Raw genomic sequence first — 18,376 nt, 5'->3', positions numbered from 1 at the left:
TTTAGAATGTTTCACCCAGAATTTGAAATATATTAACTTTTGTTAATAATGACAGGGATCTGTGCAAAGGAAACAGTCTGATCAGGGATCAGACTACATGATCTGTAGTCTGCCTGCTGTGCAGGAGAGCTGACTCTGTTATCTCACCTCAAGATGTCTACACATTTCTCTATTTTTTCACTTCCAGACACCTTTTATACACTCTGATGGCTCATAAATAAACATGGAGTTTGGTTTTTCAGTTGATCTAAAGATTTGCTGTTTCAACTTACTGTGGAGTACGCATAAACCACCCTTGTTTGCAACAAGTTTATTCCTGGAATTTTTGTTGATATAAAGAAATTAAATGATCTGAGGGTTCTTTAGTAATCTTTTATATCAAAAACAAGCAAGCCATCCAGAAGTTACTCTTATGCCAAATGCAAAAGGACAGAAGCCACCATCCCAAACTAGATCAATAAATCCAGTACTACTGTGTTACTTAGCTACCTGTTCACTATTTTCTTTTATCTGTTTAAAAAATCGAGAGACTAACCTTTAAAGGCAAAGAATCCTCTTCATCAGAATCCTTGAACTCAATGCACACCGCAATATTTCTAGCCTAAAGCAGTATTTAAAAACATAAACCCAAACAATTAATCATAAGGATAATTACAGAAATAAATCTCAGTTGTAAACAATCTTAACCAAACCTGAGAAAGAAGGTACAGCTTTCCTGTACTCACCTTTGCAAAAGACTTTTGACTGTCATATTTCAAGTGCTTTGGATAAACATAAAGATGATTGTTGTAGATGGTGAAAGGCTGAGTGTATTTTGGTATACAGGGAACAAACTCCTCTATTTCAAATGTTGTTAGTGTCTTGGTGCTGTTTTCAAACTGCTTCATGGGAATGTATGATGAGTTAACATAATCTGAAAATACATTAAAAGAATCGAATAAAAAAACAAAGAGGAAAAAGCCTGACTGACCATCTAACAGTGTTTGTTAATACTTACTTGGAAAATCTGGTGACACGTTATCAATTGTAACATCCAGATTTCCTAAAATAACAGGAAGTTTGGCCATCTTTTCAGGTCTATAGGAAGGAAAAAAAAAAAAAAACCAAACACCTCAAAGTCAGGCTAAATGCAAATCAGATACCAGCAAAAAAAGATCATAGGAAACAGAGGCAAAAGTAATATCCTGAAATAGGAGTATGAGAGGAAAGGTGTTTTGAGGGTGGATGACTGATCAAGTAATTTTTGCTTAGATTCACAGTTTTCTTTTCCTTTAAATTCTCAGGAAAATATAAAAGGTTTTATGTGGAAAAGTGTGGAAAAAGTCACAAAAAAGAATGACTTCTTTCTTTAAATCAAAATGAAAAACTTTGACAAAGATAGGTTTTGTTTGCCATGTAATAACTTACTATCATTTGCAGGAAAGAGGGGATCTATAAGTAAGTTTTTTAAATCTCAATGGCCAGTGATAAGCACTCATGGTAGTAGGGTAAACCTGGGGAGGGAAGAGAAATCAGCAAGTTCCTACCTCTTCCTTTTTCTAGACTAAAAACTCACCCTGCAAAACTAGCCAACACTGAAATTTCTTATATGTTATCATGTAACTAATTCAGAAATATGATTCGAAGCACAAGTATTTTCCAATGTAAAACTATGCAGAACCCTTTATTAGTAAAGATAGTTAGCAGCATGATTTTTTAAATTATTGCACAGCAAGTGGGTGCAAAATTTTCCCAAAATGCAATCCCATGCTGTGAAGCAAACAACTTCAGGCTGGCGTCTGGATTCAATTCCAACATCTATGCCTTAGACATTATATCCTATTTCTTACTATAATTCCTGTGAAATACTGTACATGATTCCATAAACAGGATGTTGAAATAACAAAAAGCATTTTCTTAATTCACAAAGTAAAATGACATGGCAGGCTAATTTACTATTAGTTTCAATTTATGGCAAGGAGTATCAGTACACAGCCATTTCAATGCTACATAAACTTCAATGAAATTTTAAGACACTTGCTAAAAGTGAATTAAAATAACTCTTACAAACCTCATCTCCTTATCAGATTTGTTAAGCAAGAATAAAATAAAGAAACTACAGCCCAAGCCTTTTGTGCTTAGTGATCATTCAAATCAATACCACTCCAGCTAACTCTATCGTAACAGAAGCGGAAACATCTTTGCAAAGCAGCAAAGATTGCTCTATTATTTTACATCCTATTTAATAAGGGGATTAACAACTTTATGAATATGATCACCTGTCAGTGATACATTCTTGCACACAAACTGATGAAGTCTTTAAGAATACTTTGTAAAAGAAAAATCTACATTCTGTTATTTAGCCATCCTGAGACATGCACTCCCCAGGAACACGGACTAGCTACTGGCTTGAATTCCTTTTCCTGAGAGCTAGCATTCTCTGTCCAAGGTCAGTGAACAGATGATTTATGCTCATATTTGCTTTCCTTTGAGAACCAGAAGAGCATATTTTGTGACTATAACTCCTAGCATAGAGCTACTTCAGGCTACGATGCTGATTTCATGTTACACGTGGCATAATACTTCGGTCCTGCTTGGAGCCCCCGAACACTGCAAAGGAAGGATCTGTAGCCTGTGTGAAAGTCTTGATTATATTTATACAGCTTCCATATTTGAAATTAAAGACATACAAATACATATGTCAAAATATTAGATGCTCCAGTTCAAGAACATAACAAAATATGAGGGGGCTTAGGGTGAGGAATGGGGGGTGTTCAGGTGTTTGTTTGGTTTGGTTTGGTTTTTCAAAGTGGGAAAATCAGACTTACTTCCTGAAATCTGCTAACGATTTCAGCATGTCTTCATTTGAGAGTTTATTACTGTCTTGTCTGAAGAGAGGAGAAAATCTTGCATTTTTGTCCAGAGTTCCTGAGGCATCTTTAAACAGCGTCCTGAAAGTAAAAGTCTTGCCTTCAGCTGAGTTTATGAAAGTGCTGAAATTCACTTTAGGAAATTTCTTTATTAGAAATCAGAGCATACTGCACCATCCTCCATATTACACATTTAACACTCTTGTAGGTGAGTTTTAACATATAAATAGCTCAGTCTAACAAATAAGTGTGAACCACTTCATTCTGAGTAGCTTAAAAAAATATGGTCAATAGAAAACAGTTGGCAATATTTAATGGTTTAAATAATAATGTAATGAATGTTTATAACTTTTTTTTCCTACTACAGAGCTGAAGTGTAAATTTGTCAGAAGCTTTGGTTAATTGAATGCAAAACAATCAACAATTTAAATAGCATATTAAGTTTTACAAGAAGGGAGATGCAGAAAATAATGTTAGAGAAAAGTCAAAAAAAAAACCCCGATTGACAAGATTTGTCCTTACCTAGCTGCCCAGGCAAAAGGCATTCTATATTGACCTAATCTCTGGCATGCCTGCTTAGCATTCTTCAAAACTTTCTGTGCAACCTGCAAGGGACACGAGAAATGCCATGCTTGAAAAGCTAAATTTTTTGCACCACTAGTACACAAGAAAAAAACATATGTTGACACTGACATGAATTAGAAAATCTTCTTTAGAAGATTAATCCTAAGTATGTGAGTGAAAGACAATTGAAAATGCCTCTTAATGATTCATTTCAGGTTAAGCCTGTTCATTTCACAGCATTTCACAGGTGAAAACGCAGACGTATCTACACCTCTGATAATAAATATTTAATTGAGAAAAAAATTATTATATACAAAACTTATATGGAAAGCTAGAGCAAAAATCAACTGTTTCTTAAGACAAAACTCAAATTCCAGGAAAAAAAAACCATTTCAACTCCCATTTGCTCCCCTATTCACCACCCATCCTATGTACCAGAATATATTCCTGCAGACTAAATACTACAATACTCTGCAATATTTGTATTACAAATACACACAGAATATGGGGAGGAGTTTTATGAAGATCACATGTACAATCCTATGCACACGGACAATCCTATGTAGTGACATCGCAATATTGTTTTCATTAAAAGTTCAAATTTTTGATTTTGTTAACTTTTGAAATAACAAAAAATTCCATTATATACAGCCAACATGTACAACAATCATAGCTAGAAATGCACTGGTATGAGATGTTCAACACTGAGCTGAACCACTTGATCTAAGCAGAAGTTTCTGGCAGAGCAGTGGGTTTCTCTTTTCCAGAAATCAGCTTCTCCTATGTGTCTACACAGAGCAAAATTATTTGTCAGAGACAAAACAACCTACCGAGTAAAACTGCCTGAATATTATGTCTGATCTATGCTGCTGACATTATAAAGAGCTGATTCTATTACTGTGTTTGAGCCAACTCTCCATTATCCTTTCCTGTAAAAACGGGGAAATGGCACTTGGAAGCATAAAACCTTGGTAAGTAATCATCATGAAATCAACGTTTAAGGGGAGAACAAGCGATTCCTTGGCTACAGAATTTGCTACTTCTGTTTTCCCTTTTCCTTGTCCAGAGTAGTAATTCTGCAGGGAACAGGAACTTGCTCATTGCACTGATACAAATGGAGGCCTATATAACTAGTACTGTTCTGTTTTGTTAATACACTGTAATCCCTACGAACAAGAACTGAAACAAATTTCAAACTAAGTGTTCAGTTGTATAAAATGATAAGCAATTGAATACCAGAAATGTACAGCGTAAGTTAATATAACCAAGAGTGTTCCTACTGGCTATTCCTGCAGCACAGGGCAGCACAAGTCTAGCCTGCAGCATCAAATGTGGGAACACTTGGGCTTGCTCAACCTTCCTATGTGGCTCAAGCCCAAGGCCACCAAAAGCAGCTACTCAGTTCAGGTTTGTTTTAACCTCAGTAACAGTCAGCATACACTTCAAAACCAGACTCCTAAAATACAAAGCTGCTGTTTTCCAACAATAGCTGAAAAAAAATCTCAAGCATTCCTGGAAAAGCAAATCAGTAGGTTGATCTATATTAAGACCAAGTGAAAAATACAGGGTCTTTTACATGTAGCTTGGCCAGCAGTAAACCCATAGGAAAGAGCACTGTTCCTCTGCAGACACTGAAAGTTAACCATTCCTTCTTCCCTTTCACTAGCTGAAAACAGGAAGAATGTCAACAGTAGCTGACAGTGCTTAAAAAACACTTTTCTCTAATATCCTGGCCCAGCTATTTAAGTGTAAATCAACAAAATCAAACCTCTATTTATTCAGTGACAAACAAGAAGTAGCAACTAACAAAACTTTTTGTAGATAAATTTCAGAGAATATTAAAATCTTTTGTCATCTGAGATTCCTGAAAACTTAAGATGGTTCAGTGGTTTATTTCTAAGAGTGATTTTGACTTGTCTCAAACCTGCAAAGCATTTTATATATAAAACCAAAAGCTTAATGATCTCAGTGGTTCTGAAGGAAAAAAACATCAAGAGTGCAGATAAAGTTCCATTAAACTGTGGTCACCAGAAAGTGAGACAAAGGAAAAGTCAACAATGATATAGTACATAAGATGCATTAACTAAGAGAGACGTACAGTTAATTTATGATCAATATTTCACTGTTCAAAATGTTTCAACTAAACTTTCACACTGAAGTTCAATACACTTTTGTCAAACCAGTTTAAAGACATTATAAAAATCATAGATTGTCACAATTAGAAAAAGTGAAATAAATGTTTCAAATAAAATGTTAGACTTTATCTATAATGTAATAATAGTTACTAGTAATAACTGAATTTTATTTACTAAATTGTAATTATCCGAATTTACTAGGAAACAACTAAGGTTTTGATTGATATTTACTAATTCAAAATCAACCTGCTTTGCCTCAGTATTTTGTTCATGCCACAGAAGAAAATAACATACCTTTGAAGAATCTGAACTTTTCATATATGGTTCAGCACAATGTGTAACACTTCCTTGTAATACCTTTTCTATTCTAGCCACAAGGAAAATGTCAGTATGAGGACATGTGACTGAGAATATTCCCTAGAAATGAAATGAGAAGTAAATATAAAAGGAAAATGCAGGCAACATTTTACAACACATAATAGAAAGCCATCCAAGTCATATAGGAAAACTCTTTTCTTGTATCCAAAATCCTACTAATTCTTTAGGTTACTAGTTCTTACCTGCTTTGGATATTGTAACACAGTTTCATGAATGTCTTGAATTCTGTGTAAGCTATCACCGCTGCCATTCATCATTTGCTGAGGTACACTGGGTATCATGTGCCTTACTGAGGGGTGGTTCAAATCCACATGGAAATCTGCTGAAATCTTCCTGTTGTTTTTAATATCAAATAGTGACAATGTGACAAAGAAAGGTTCTACCTAGACATTAAAAAAAAAGAATCAAGTGTCATTGCTGGTATCCACATCACTGTAAAAATGTGCACAAAAGAAAGATGAGTAACATTTTCATAAACACATCCATCACTAGATATTACTGACAAGATGTAAAAGACAGTAAAAGAAAAATTTCTCTCTCTATTGCACAGCAAAAATATTAGCAAAGTTACTTTTTGTAGGATTTAGGCTTTCATTTTGATTTAAAAGAGTAGAAAAAAAATCCCCATAATACAAACTTCTCAATCACAGCAAGGAATCCCTGCCATTAAGACACTCATTAACATATTAACAGAAAGTAATTAGAATAATTATTTACATTTGTTGTTGGTCCTTCTTCGTTTTCTGCAACGCAGCTTTGCAAATTAAAAGATAAATCGTTACACCTCACAAGAATTTTTTTTCCAAATTTCTCTTCAAATGGCTTCACTTCTGGTTCAATACTAGAAAAGTCTAGTTTCTTTAAAAAGAGAAAAGAAAAATTACAGTAAGTTGGTTTTCATCTCAAAATGATCAACATAAAAAACCAATGCTTCCTTTTAAGAAGTCTAACCTGTGCATCTGGATCCAAGGCAAAAAGTTTAACTCTGCTTTCACTTTTCAGCTTGATTTCTGCTTCTCTGGTACTCTGTTCAAAATAAGAAAAAAAAGTCTTAGTATTGCACTATTAAATAAAAGTGGATTTTAGTGTCATCCCTTTTCTGTGATGTTCAAAGATTTACACATTTTTAATTCATGCATTTGTTTTTCCATTACTGAGCTTTGTAACTCCTTAGTTTACATTGCTCCACCATGTCTAAGTAAAAAGTGAGAGCCTCTCCTCTAAAGGCTTTCTTCCAGGCCTAGAAATCTAAAAACTTACATCAGCAACATGTAACCTTCCAAGCTCATGGGAAGTATACTCCAGCATAACTTATATAGCACTTTGCCTCCTTAAACAATGACTTTCACAACATCATTTTATTTAAATGAAAAAATAAATTATGACTGTAGGTTAAAGCTCAGAGCTATCCTGAGAACATAAGATTGCTCAGGAAACAACAGATCATCTAAATTAAGAAACACCATCATAGCTCCCTTTCTTTTCTCTTTTTCTTGGTTGCTTTCTTTTTTTGCTTCTCTTGAGCTCTATTGCCAAAGAAGTGGTTTTCCTGTGGGTAGCTGGAAAAACCTCCAAAACTTCCAAAGGATAAACCCCTCACACTTAAAAGTTACTTTGCGGAGTTCACTGTACACTGATCCTGCCTGGGATTTGTGGATAGCCATCTATTAACAGTAAAACAAAAGTGAAGTGCTACAAAATAGAATGTGAAAACTGACCGTATACACAGGTTACCTTTTTTGGAAAAAGGTATTATTTAAAGAGTATTCTATGATTTTTAAAGTCACAGGACATGACAAATGAACATATGCACATGCCAAAATTATCCATGCAGGAGAGCTGCCATTCCCAAAGTAGCAGCTGGCTAAACAGGGATACAAAGTATTACATTACAGACAGGTGTCTCTCTTTGGATTAAGCTGTATGGGTTAAAAGAAGTTACAAACTCAAAATTCTCATCACTGACCATCAGCTGGAAGTGATCTACTGCCTACATCTGCTTTGCTGGAGTTTGAAGCAACTTCTCCTATGTCTCAAGAAAAAGAAAAAAAAACAAACCAAACCAAAAGAACATAATCTAAGAGCTCAAAATCCTATTTTTAGGTTGATAACAGAAATTTAAAAAAATAATCTGGTTTAAAGGATGTACTACAGAAAAAAACTTCTGAGGTGCTATTTTGAGTAAAAATGCTCTAATGGTTTTCATTTAATTTACTTTGTTATCTTTAGCACACACAGGAGAAAAGACAAGAGTTGCTGTGAAAGAGACGACCCAAATACTCGATACCAGCAGAGTACTGCCAGAGTTTGCTTGTTCAACAGCAAAGTCTGGTATGACTGAGAAACACAGGAACGTGAAGAAGTTTAAAGACGGCAAAAAGCTGCGTGCATGTGTTGCAAAGGCAATAATCAGTGGCAAGAACTGAGGATGAACATGACCTAGTCATAAAAGCAAGATAGAAACTGTTTCAGCTAAAGCATCTTGAACAGTTTTAGAAGCTTTGGTGTTTTGTGCACTGAAGACAAGACGAATATATGCATTTTTGACTGACAGATCAGGGGCAGTGTTCAGAAGTCAAGAACAGAAAATGCATGTAGTCATTGACCCTCTCTATAGCATAAGTGACTCTAATTTAATTTCCTCATCTGTAAAACAGAGAGAATATTTTCCCACCTCAGTGAATTTTGGGGACTCGTAATAGCTAAGGAGGTACTTGGGCACACTTATCACGACAGTCACACAGTTATTTTAGAGGGCTAATTCGTTTTATTTTAAGATTAAAAAACAAAACAAAACCAAACAACTCCAAAAACAACCGAACAAAAAACCCGAACAAACACCCACTACAAAACCCCTACATTCACTCTTGGTACTTACATTATAGATAAAAGGACTGTGAAGTAGGCAGGAAAGACAGATAGAATCAGATATATGTGTGCACATCTGTGCACTGAAGTGCAAAATACCATCTTATTTAATTTATATCATAAACTAGCAGTTGTTGATAGAAAAATCAAGGCTTGGAGATGTACTCACAAGGGTTAAACCCTTCCTGAGAAGACTGGTTTTTCCCCTATTGTCAGGTGCTCTACAATACCCCCTGAAGGAATTTCTCTCTCCTCATAAGGATATGAGGTCAGCTATTGTGAAATTCTCCTCCTAGAACCAACAAAAATAATAGAGCAACTATAAACTCTTCTAAGAGAAGGCCCAATGCCTTGTAAGGCTTCCACTGGGGAAAAAAGAACTAAATCCAAACAACAGCTGAAAAGACAGTGCAAGAATGAATAGAGGACAAAAAAATCCTCAAAACAAATAGCATTTATATAAAGTAATTGAGTTAAGGCACAAACAGCATACCAATGCATACAGGCAGACTTTTCTGTGTTCTTCTCCTCAGGAAAAAAAGAGGGCTAGGACAATACATTACCGTACATTATTTTAAAAGGTAGTGTTTAGTACAGATAAACTAGAATGGGAAAACAAGGAAAACTTAAATGGGTTATAACTATGGAATAATAAAAAAAGAAAGCCAGTGCTTAAAGAGGTGATAAAAATAACACACTAGAAAAATACCGAGCTTAAAGAGCTACACGTTTCCGATCCAAAGGTTATGGAAACAGGAAGCAGCAACTGTAGTACTAAAGCCATATGCAGGTGCTGCAGCCCTGAATTAAAGTCTCTTCTGTAAGAAATATGGAACCTAAACATTACAATAACTCTGACTATAAAGAAAGAATAATCTTCTGTACCAAAAAAAGCATCTAATTTTATATTTGTTTCTGAAATAAATTTTCAGAGCCTCATGTAAGTGTGATGTTGGATGCTTACAGCTCTTCCAAGGAAACCTTGATTGTATGTACCACAATCCCAATTCATTTCCAAATACAGAGGTATCTGGAGCTAGATTATCACATAATAGCTTTTTGTGTATATGTGCTAAATTGATTACAAAGCAGTATCAGAAAGAATTAAGTCAGCCAACCAATTTGGGTGCTAAAAGCTTGTTAACATATTCTGACTGGATCTTTTGATGTTAGCTACCCTAATAAACAGAATTTGGTTTGCTTGTTCTCAGTTCATAAGCTTTGCTTCCTTCAGGAGTAGTTACTAGGTCAGACAGATCCTCAAAAAAGAAGGAGAGAGCATTCCAGAGCATGGTCAACTAGAAAAGTTTCAAGACTCCAGGCTGCACCACACAGAAGAAAAAGGAAGTTACAGGAAAAAGTTTGGATTCTGCAACTTCAATGGAAAAGGTCATCAATTACAGTACTTGGGTGATTTAACAAAAATTTCTCCTTTACAGAACTCACAAAATTTATTGCAACATGCAAGTCCCTGATTTAACTGAAACAAAGTCTGCAAATGGGCTGAGGAAGTTACTTTTATTTTCTACTTCTTTCTATTTTATTTTTTTCTAATTTCCACCACACTTCTGTAAGAACAAAATTGAAAAGCAAAAACCATGGCACTACAGGAATGATCCATGAACCTGCCAGGTCATTATAAATACAAACATCTTAAAATACATTCACTTCATCACTTCTATTAAGCTGTCCTGGATTTTTTAAATATAAAAATAAAATTTAATTTCAGTATAACTAGATTTCTACAGAAATACTTAAGGACTTACCTGCATGCAATAAACCCATATAAAATATAATTAATTAGTAAAAGTATAATAAAACATGCTGGATTGAAATAACATGTCCAGAGTTATATAGGTAACTTCAAGACAGTATCTAGATTGCTTATAAAAGCAGAAAATGAAGAAGCTCAATAACCATATTAATGAAAGAGCTTTTAAGCTTTGAAAGCATCACAAACTGACTGAAAACTAGAAACCAGTGTCTTACCTTTACTGAAAGTTCATGTAGCTAACTTATGTTTAGTACTTTATATCCTAAATTGACATTTACTATATATATATATTACCTTGGCAATTTCAGGATAGTAGTTATCAAAACTACTTGATGAGCTTTCCAGTTTGCTTTGTTCATCATCTGAAATTATAAACCCACATTTTAAAATAAATATAAAAACCTAAAGTACTCACAAAACTCCATAGCAAAAATTATTTTTTTTATCTCCTACCCCCTCAAAAATGACAACTGTTAACATAAACCGGTTGTGGACAACTCTATCATTACATTTTGATGCAGTGACTTCTTGGAAGATGTAACTAGTAACAAAAATCAGTATAGTAGCAGTTATTTGTAATCTTACCTAGAACACAGCTTTAATATTAATTTTGATATCTGCACGGGGAAAGGGGATACTCAATACACAAAATTTACATTACTCTTTCCACTATGCATTGTAACTTGATTTCAAAACAAGTTCCCTCTGTTCATTAGGTTCCCAGCTCTACTCTCCAACAGTTAATGGATTTACAAAGCAACCATTCAGTTAGCTATAAGCATCTTACAGTTCTAAGGTCAAATGGGGACCACTGACTAAAATGTCTTTCACAGAGCTACAAGCTTCTCCTTTTCTGATCTGGCTTTGTTGTAAACACCACGCTAAATTCTGACAGTCTTCAAAGATGTGATATCTCACTTTAAACTGTAATGATCCCTTTAGGTACTTGTGCTATTTGTAAGAGAACAACCTTTCATAATATTTTCCAGGTTCTTCTGGATATGCATATTGTTGGTTTCATACCAGCTTCCCTCCCCATCCATTCTCAGGCTAGAAACCCTGCTTACCTTCATGAGACTCTCCATTTCTTTTTTCTTGCATTGCAGCCTCGAAGTTAAGCTGAAGGATTTTGTTCAGAGTATTTATCCACTCTTCCATTTCAAGTTCACTGTCAGCAGCTAGAAGATAACTACTCTTGTCTTGCATCTTGAGCTCGAATGCAAAACGTCTGACCTTATTATTCTATAAGAAAATAAAAGATCTGTGTAATATCTTTACATACTGTCTAATCAAATCAAAGAAAGTTAAACATATTTCAGATGTTTTATACAGAAATACACAGTTTCACATTTTGAACAAGTGCATTATAATTACACTTTTTCGTCTCTGACATTTGACCTTCTGAAGTCATTTGTACCACTGCAATAAGGGCAAGTAGGAAAGATAACAGCCCATTTTCCAGCTTCCCTTAATCATTCTGGTTGCCATCACCTTAAAAAAACCCTAAAAATCAAATTTCCAAGTATCAATTGTTTATGTACCCAGATCATCTGGAAATGAAGCTAACCAAGATCTACTAAAGAAAATAAATTAAAAAAGCAATCAACTCCATTAATATCTGAGTGACAACTGTTTGCACACTGGGATTTTATACCAGAGATAAAATCATAACCAACATCAGCCCTGAATTGCTAATCTTATAAATATACATGAAGTTGGGAATCAGTTCCTCCTTTATTCCTCAACCATTACTGTCATCCTTTTTGCCCAATTTAAATCAAGCCTTCAAATGCTACCTAGCCTGACTCATGTTTCTGGGAATGAATCTTAAATGAAAATTCTGTATTATCATCAATTTAATTTTAAAAATTGATAATTCATTAGACAAACATTACAATAAACAATATGACAGACTTAATGGTTGGGGGATTTTTGTTTAAGTTAAATTAAATGCCAAATTATATTTTAGTTTCACTGTACTTCAGATTTTTCAATTAACAGACTAAGTACTGGTTGGCAAAACAGTCAGCTTTCTACCAAAGATCAGTTTCTGTTAAGAAGGATACGAACAAATGTACTCCAGATCTGTATGTATGGACTCCAGATCTATAGGCAGTCTTACCAGCAGAAATCAGTGATGAAGTAAATGAAAAATCCAAAGAACAGTAACCTCTAACTTTCACAGAATAAAATCTTGACACAGGTGATACATATCACACTTCTCAGTTTTCACAAGACACTGAATTAGAGCAACTATGACTTTATATGTGGTTGTCTGTGTGAACAGTTACACTGCACATATTATGTGCTCCACATCGCTGATCAGAAAAGTCTCAATATACTTTAGTATTAAAACAATAACCCCAACAAAACAAAACCCAGAAACCCCAAAAAGTATTCTGGGAATTCCTGTCTCTTCATTTAAGTTTGGGGGAAAAAAAATCCACCCAAATCAAAAACCCCAACCAAACAAAACCCTGCTATTGCACAAATTCAGCATTTCTCCTATACAAGTATTGACAAAGGAGCATATTCTGCTGTATCTTCAGTGTCTGTTAGTGAAGTCAGTATTTTTCTCTCAGGCATCTACTGGCTTTGAAAAAATAATTATGCACATGTACTAAGTGAACTCAAAAACAGAAATGAGAAATGTTACAGGAATGAAATAGTAACTTATCTCCCCTCAGTGGAAAGACTAGCTCTGAAACAAGTAGTTTCATTCTGAGAACAAAAGCCTGGCAGCATGCCTACCTAAGAAAAACCATTTCTATGAATTCCATGTCAGACTACTCCAAAGTACCGTGGCCACTTTATTTTTCTCTTCCATTAAACAGAAATGCAATTTCTACCACTTTTTCCCCCATAAGAGTTTATAGTTGCTAATACAACACCAATAATAAGTAACAGTAAAACAATAAAATTAGATCAGTACATAATATAAAATAATAAAATTACATGTCTGGAATAGGGCCATTATGTATAATATTTGATAATTCAAAATATTGTTTACTTGCTCCTCACCAACAATTCAAGTGAAGATAATAGCTATTTTCAAACCTCATTATTCTAGCCACTGAACGACTACTTGGTTTCTTAAAAGTGAGTATTAACTGGTTTTGATTTTGCATCTGATGCTGATTCTTAATTTAGTCTCAAATTTTTACATGCAGTTTTGAAGACCAGATGCCAAGACGAACACTGACGGTACCGTAAAATACAGTACAGTGTTTGAGACACAAGCCAGCTATTAATTCTAAAGCATCCAAAGGACAGTTTTACTCAAGAACAAAGGAACAGTAATAAGTTTTTTAAAAAAAAAAAGCAAGCTCCTGGAAGAGTCTGAGGAAACTTCAGGTTACTTGAATTGAACTGACGGAACAGAAAGTATGAACTTTCTACGAAAGTATGAATAAGAAAAAAGGAGATTTTCAGGTTTTAAACCCCAAAACCATAAAATCATAGAATGGTTAGAGGTTAGAAGGGGCCTCTAGTGGTCATTTCATCCAATCTCCCTCCTCAAGCATGGCCAACTAGAGCCAGTTGGCACAGGACCATGTCTAGGAAGCTTTTGAAGATCTCCAAGAATAGAGACTCCACAAGCTCTCTGGGCAACCTGTGCCAATGCTCAGTCACTCTCACAATGAAAAACTGATGTTTGGAGGGAACCTCCTGTGTTTCAGTTTGTGCCAACTGCCTCCAGTCCTGTCACTGGGCATCACTGAGCAGAACCTGGCTCTGTCCTCTTTGCACCCTCCCTTCAGGTATTTATATACGCTGACGAGACTACAATTGAGTTTAGGAACCCCTCTTTTGTTTGTTGGTTTGTTTTAAAAACACAAATCAAACTCATTTCAGTGGAGTTGGCCAGAATTGTACCTCTAAGGCAAAACAGTTTTTGTAAAATTGTATATAGAACTCGCAATATGGTTAAATTTATTACAGTTCTAAGATTTCAATGCAAATTGCCTATTAAATACGTATCAAAAACATCACTACAATATTTGGGGGGAAAAATCCTCTGTACAGCTGCTGTATCTCTTTGTTGAAATCAAACAACCTTATACTAAAAAAATATTATTTAAGAAATACATTTTTATTAAACTTCACCTACTTCCATGCAAGTTAAAAAAAAAAGTACTAAAACCCAAGGGTTTCTTCCAGGTATGCTGTGCTTAACAGAACAGTTACAGGCTGTACTATAAATACATAACAGAATCACAAGAAAAAGAAAAATAAGCTTTTCTTTGGCACTTGTTACTGACAAACATTTGACCAAAGCCCTTAACTTTTTAAAATAAAGAAAAGCACACAAAAGTAACAGTATAAAGGTCAAATGAAAGCATCTGGAAGGGTGACTGAATTTAATACAATTCCCACAACAAAAATCCCACACAAGAAGCTATGAAAAAAATTTTACAGCTCATGTTAGTACAGAATCCAACTGAAATGAACTTCAGTTTTGTGCTGTCATTAATTTGCCATGATTTAAGTTTTGGGTTCTTTGTGCGTTTGCCTTAAAATCTGGTTATCAACTAGTAATTTCTGTTCTTTTCAGAAGGATTTTAAAAATTCAGTCTCCTGCCCCTTGAAATCTTGTTCACTGCTTTTGCAAGATGCAGCATGTATATTTGTTCCTCTGCATAACAGGTACTTATCTACATATAAAAACATTTATCTGTATTTTGAAAGAAATTGCATTTACCATCAAATACAGAATTAACTGGAAAACAGGCAGAATAATTATAATTACCTGAACTACTCCCATGCACGAATCTAGAAATATTGATCCTTTTGGTTCTTTTGATATTTTTTCATCTTTGTAGAAATTGAGATTATAGGATCCATCACCAAGTTGGATTAAGTGGAAAAATCTTCTTTTAAATGACTAGTGAAAAGAAAGTAGGAAAGAAAAGCAGTTACAACACCAGTATTAACCATCTTCATATTACAATACCCATAAGTGCTATTTACACAGTAGGTAATAGAAAAAGAGCTTTTATTTACAAATAACCTAATCAGTATCCTCAGAAAATAAAGTAGAAATGATTAATTAAAAGAAAATTAACTTTTTAAAAATTAAATTTTTTTCCTGATTTATGTATAATAACAGGATAGCAAGATTTCAGATATATAAATTACATAAAAGCTTCCCTCTTTCATGTCGCACAATTTTTTCTAGAACTAACCCACATACAAATTCACTTTTCAAAGGCACAGGGACGTTTAATATTGGTGTTCAGTTTTTTACCATGCATAAGACATTCTTAAACTTACTCTCATTGTCACACTGATTGCACTATTCATGTTGCCTTTGTGCAGCCATCCTTGTTTTGTTATTCCACCCTTTTGAGACCCAAGAGATGCTGCATCCTGGAGATGAAAAAGGAAGATGGGGGAAGGAAAAAAAAGGTCAAGTTTTGTATCACAGTCTGAGTAGTATCTATAAAAAATTTCAGAAGTCACTTTAGAAGCTGGAATAACTACGTTCATAATGTAATGATAATGTACCATGAGTCCCTGCTGAAATTCTGCAGCTTTCTAATTATTTCATTTAAAGACCTGGGGTGAAATCAACCTAATCTAACTTTTAATATGTAATCTGGCCACTTATACAGGCTTTCTCTATGGCCAGAAGGATGATCCAGCTTATAGATAGCTAAATGTTAGTCAAGATAAATCCCACTGCAATAGTGGAATGAGGAAACACTCAAAACATTTACTTACATTGACTTTGTAACCTTTTTCATATATTCTAATCTTAAAGTACATGAACTTTTACCAATTTCTATTGCCAAAAAGAACAATGTAAATACATGCCTCTCCAAAACTTCAATCGAGATTTCTCAAATCATTTTGTTTTATATGCAGTACTTCAAAGACATTACTTACTTAAAAATTTACAGAGAACTAAGTCTTGAATTCTTGAATTGGATTTGCCCTTTTACAGATCAGAATCAGAGCTTTATAAAGAGAACAGGACCAAACTTGGCACCAATGGCAAGTTCACAAACAGTAGATCCAATGCATGCATCACACATCACACCTGTATACCTGTATACTATGCCTGCATACCACACCTATCTGCCAGTTGATGGAAATAAGTAACTGCATTGAAACCCTTAGGATGTCAATAACTACCAAAACCCAGCACACTGCTATCAAATCAGATCAAGAAGCCAGATTTATAATTGCCACAGAATAAATATTAAGTCACCAGTTCCAAGTAATCTTTTAGAGCACTCCCAAGCTGACTTTACCATGGTTTCCAGTTGACATAACCAATTTTGAAACAAAACCATTAATGAATTAGACATGTAGGAAGATTTTCAACCATCTAGAAGATAAATACTCCTGGTAATTTATTACCCAAACATAATAATATGACTTAGTTTTTGGAACTAAATCAAGGAACGTTCTGTAAAAAGTTACTAGGTAATTTATTTACAGCTTATTTAGTTTGTCTAGCTTGCATATTCATATGCATATGCACATGTGAACTTCAAAAAACTGAACAGAAGGCAAAAGATGCATCAATCTGTTCCTTCAAAATTGATAATCAGCTTGGCACTATGGCAGTTAAGCCCATTAAGGATGACATGGTCACCAACTATCAGAGCATCTGATAGAATGCCTCAAAAGCATACACCAGAAATACTCAGTAAATTTTCATTTGCCTCAGTGAGTCTCACTGTCCAAGCAATACAGTGGTCTTGTTTCATATTTTTCAAGTCATTAGTCTCCACCCTTATTGTATTACCTAGATAACCATTTTTCTTGTAAAAGAATCAAGATACAGAGATAACTTAAAACATGGGGTTTCCAACTATGATTCTTCACCCAGCATGAATTCACTCTAAAGGAAAGGGTGATGTAAAACCACCTTTACAGGAGTTGAGATGATGAGTAGATCATGAGTTACTGTCAAAATTTGGCACAAAACAAACAACGTTTATCTATAACTTCACAAACCAAACATAGGATCATCTGACATTACAAAAACTCCTACGTTACCTGTGTAAATAAAAATTAGGATTTAGCTCCCTTAAGACTCTTTTCCCAATTCCCAGCCTCTGAGGTGCACGGTTTCCCAACTCTGCTGAGCTGCATGCTGTTTTCTAACAATAAAACTGATCATCATTTGGGCTTCTCCAGTTACACCGTATCTTTCCGTCAGGCGTAACTCCTGCCTACAGAGCCAAAAAGCTACTGAACCTTTCCAGCTGACCATCTGTTAATACAAAGGAACCCAGAGTCCAGTTGTTAACACATGACTCTTACATTGAAATCATACTTCCTGTTTCCAGCTGGTAAGGTAATTTCCTCACTTTTATCATAACTGCTGCACACTGTGCTTAAGTTTTTTTAATTATCTTTCCCACAAACCTGGCTTCAAACTTTACTTCAACAGCAACTGTTTCAACAAAAACAAGCCCATATCTTGATCACATAGTAGATTTAAAAATTCCGTTTACAAACATCAACCTGATGGCCTGATAGCCCAAAATAGTTTTGGATAGGTAATTCTCTCCTTTTTAAAGATGCATGATTAAACTAATCTCTATCTGATTTTCCTCCAAGTTTTAATCACTTGTAGCTTCTTGTTTTCGATCATTCTCATAATAAATCAGCTTTCTTCAAACATAAACAAAAGTGAAACAAAAAGAAGACCAAACAACTTTCAATCTAAGATTTGCATCTGTGCTTTTTGGCATAGAAAGATGTTAATGTTTGAAAGAAAAACCTCTTGCATTAATTCTTCCCTCGATGAAAGAATTTATGGTGTCCCCCCACCCTATTGTCCCATTAAC

At 34.6% G+C, this 18,376-nt stretch overlaps 1 protein-coding gene across 14 annotated transcripts in view; it reads right to left on the bottom strand.

Annotated features, from left to right (window-relative positions):
* The window catches only part of DOCK9 (dedicator of cytokinesis 9), a 112,313-nt gene that overhangs the window by 47,000 nt on the left and 46,937 nt on the right, over positions 1–18,376 (bottom strand). For all 14 annotated transcript variants that reach the window (XM_051780568.1, XM_051780556.1, XM_051780559.1 and 11 more), the window contains exons 6-18: positions 15,843–15,938; positions 15,319–15,453; positions 11,636–11,810; positions 10,863–10,930; positions 6,878–6,952; positions 6,644–6,784; positions 6,109–6,309; positions 5,843–5,965; positions 3,372–3,454; positions 2,808–2,930; positions 998–1,077; positions 726–913; positions 536–601 (exon numbers count right to left, since the gene is read on the bottom strand). In XM_051780568.1, coding sequence (XP_051636528.1) covers positions 536–601; positions 726–913; positions 998–1,077; positions 2,808–2,930; positions 3,372–3,454; positions 5,843–5,965; positions 6,109–6,309; positions 6,644–6,784; positions 6,878–6,952; positions 10,863–10,930; positions 11,636–11,810; positions 15,319–15,453; positions 15,843–15,938 — 1,554 coding nt within the window. The remainder of the gene's footprint in view (positions 1–535; positions 602–725; positions 914–997; positions 1,078–2,807; positions 2,931–3,371; positions 3,455–5,842; positions 5,966–6,108; positions 6,310–6,643; positions 6,785–6,877; positions 6,953–10,862; positions 10,931–11,635; positions 11,811–15,318; positions 15,454–15,842; positions 15,939–18,376) is intronic.

Source organism: Manacus candei, unplaced genomic scaffold (assembly GCF_025592945.1).
Source record: "Manacus candei isolate 608988 ecotype Guabito, Panama unplaced genomic scaffold, ASM2559294v1 h1tg000014l, whole genome shotgun sequence".
Taxonomy (NCBI): Eukaryota; Metazoa; Chordata; class Aves; order Passeriformes; family Pipridae; genus Manacus; species Manacus candei.
Note: the sequence above shows the minus strand (reverse complement) of the source record. Positions and strands in the feature narration are given on the sequence as shown.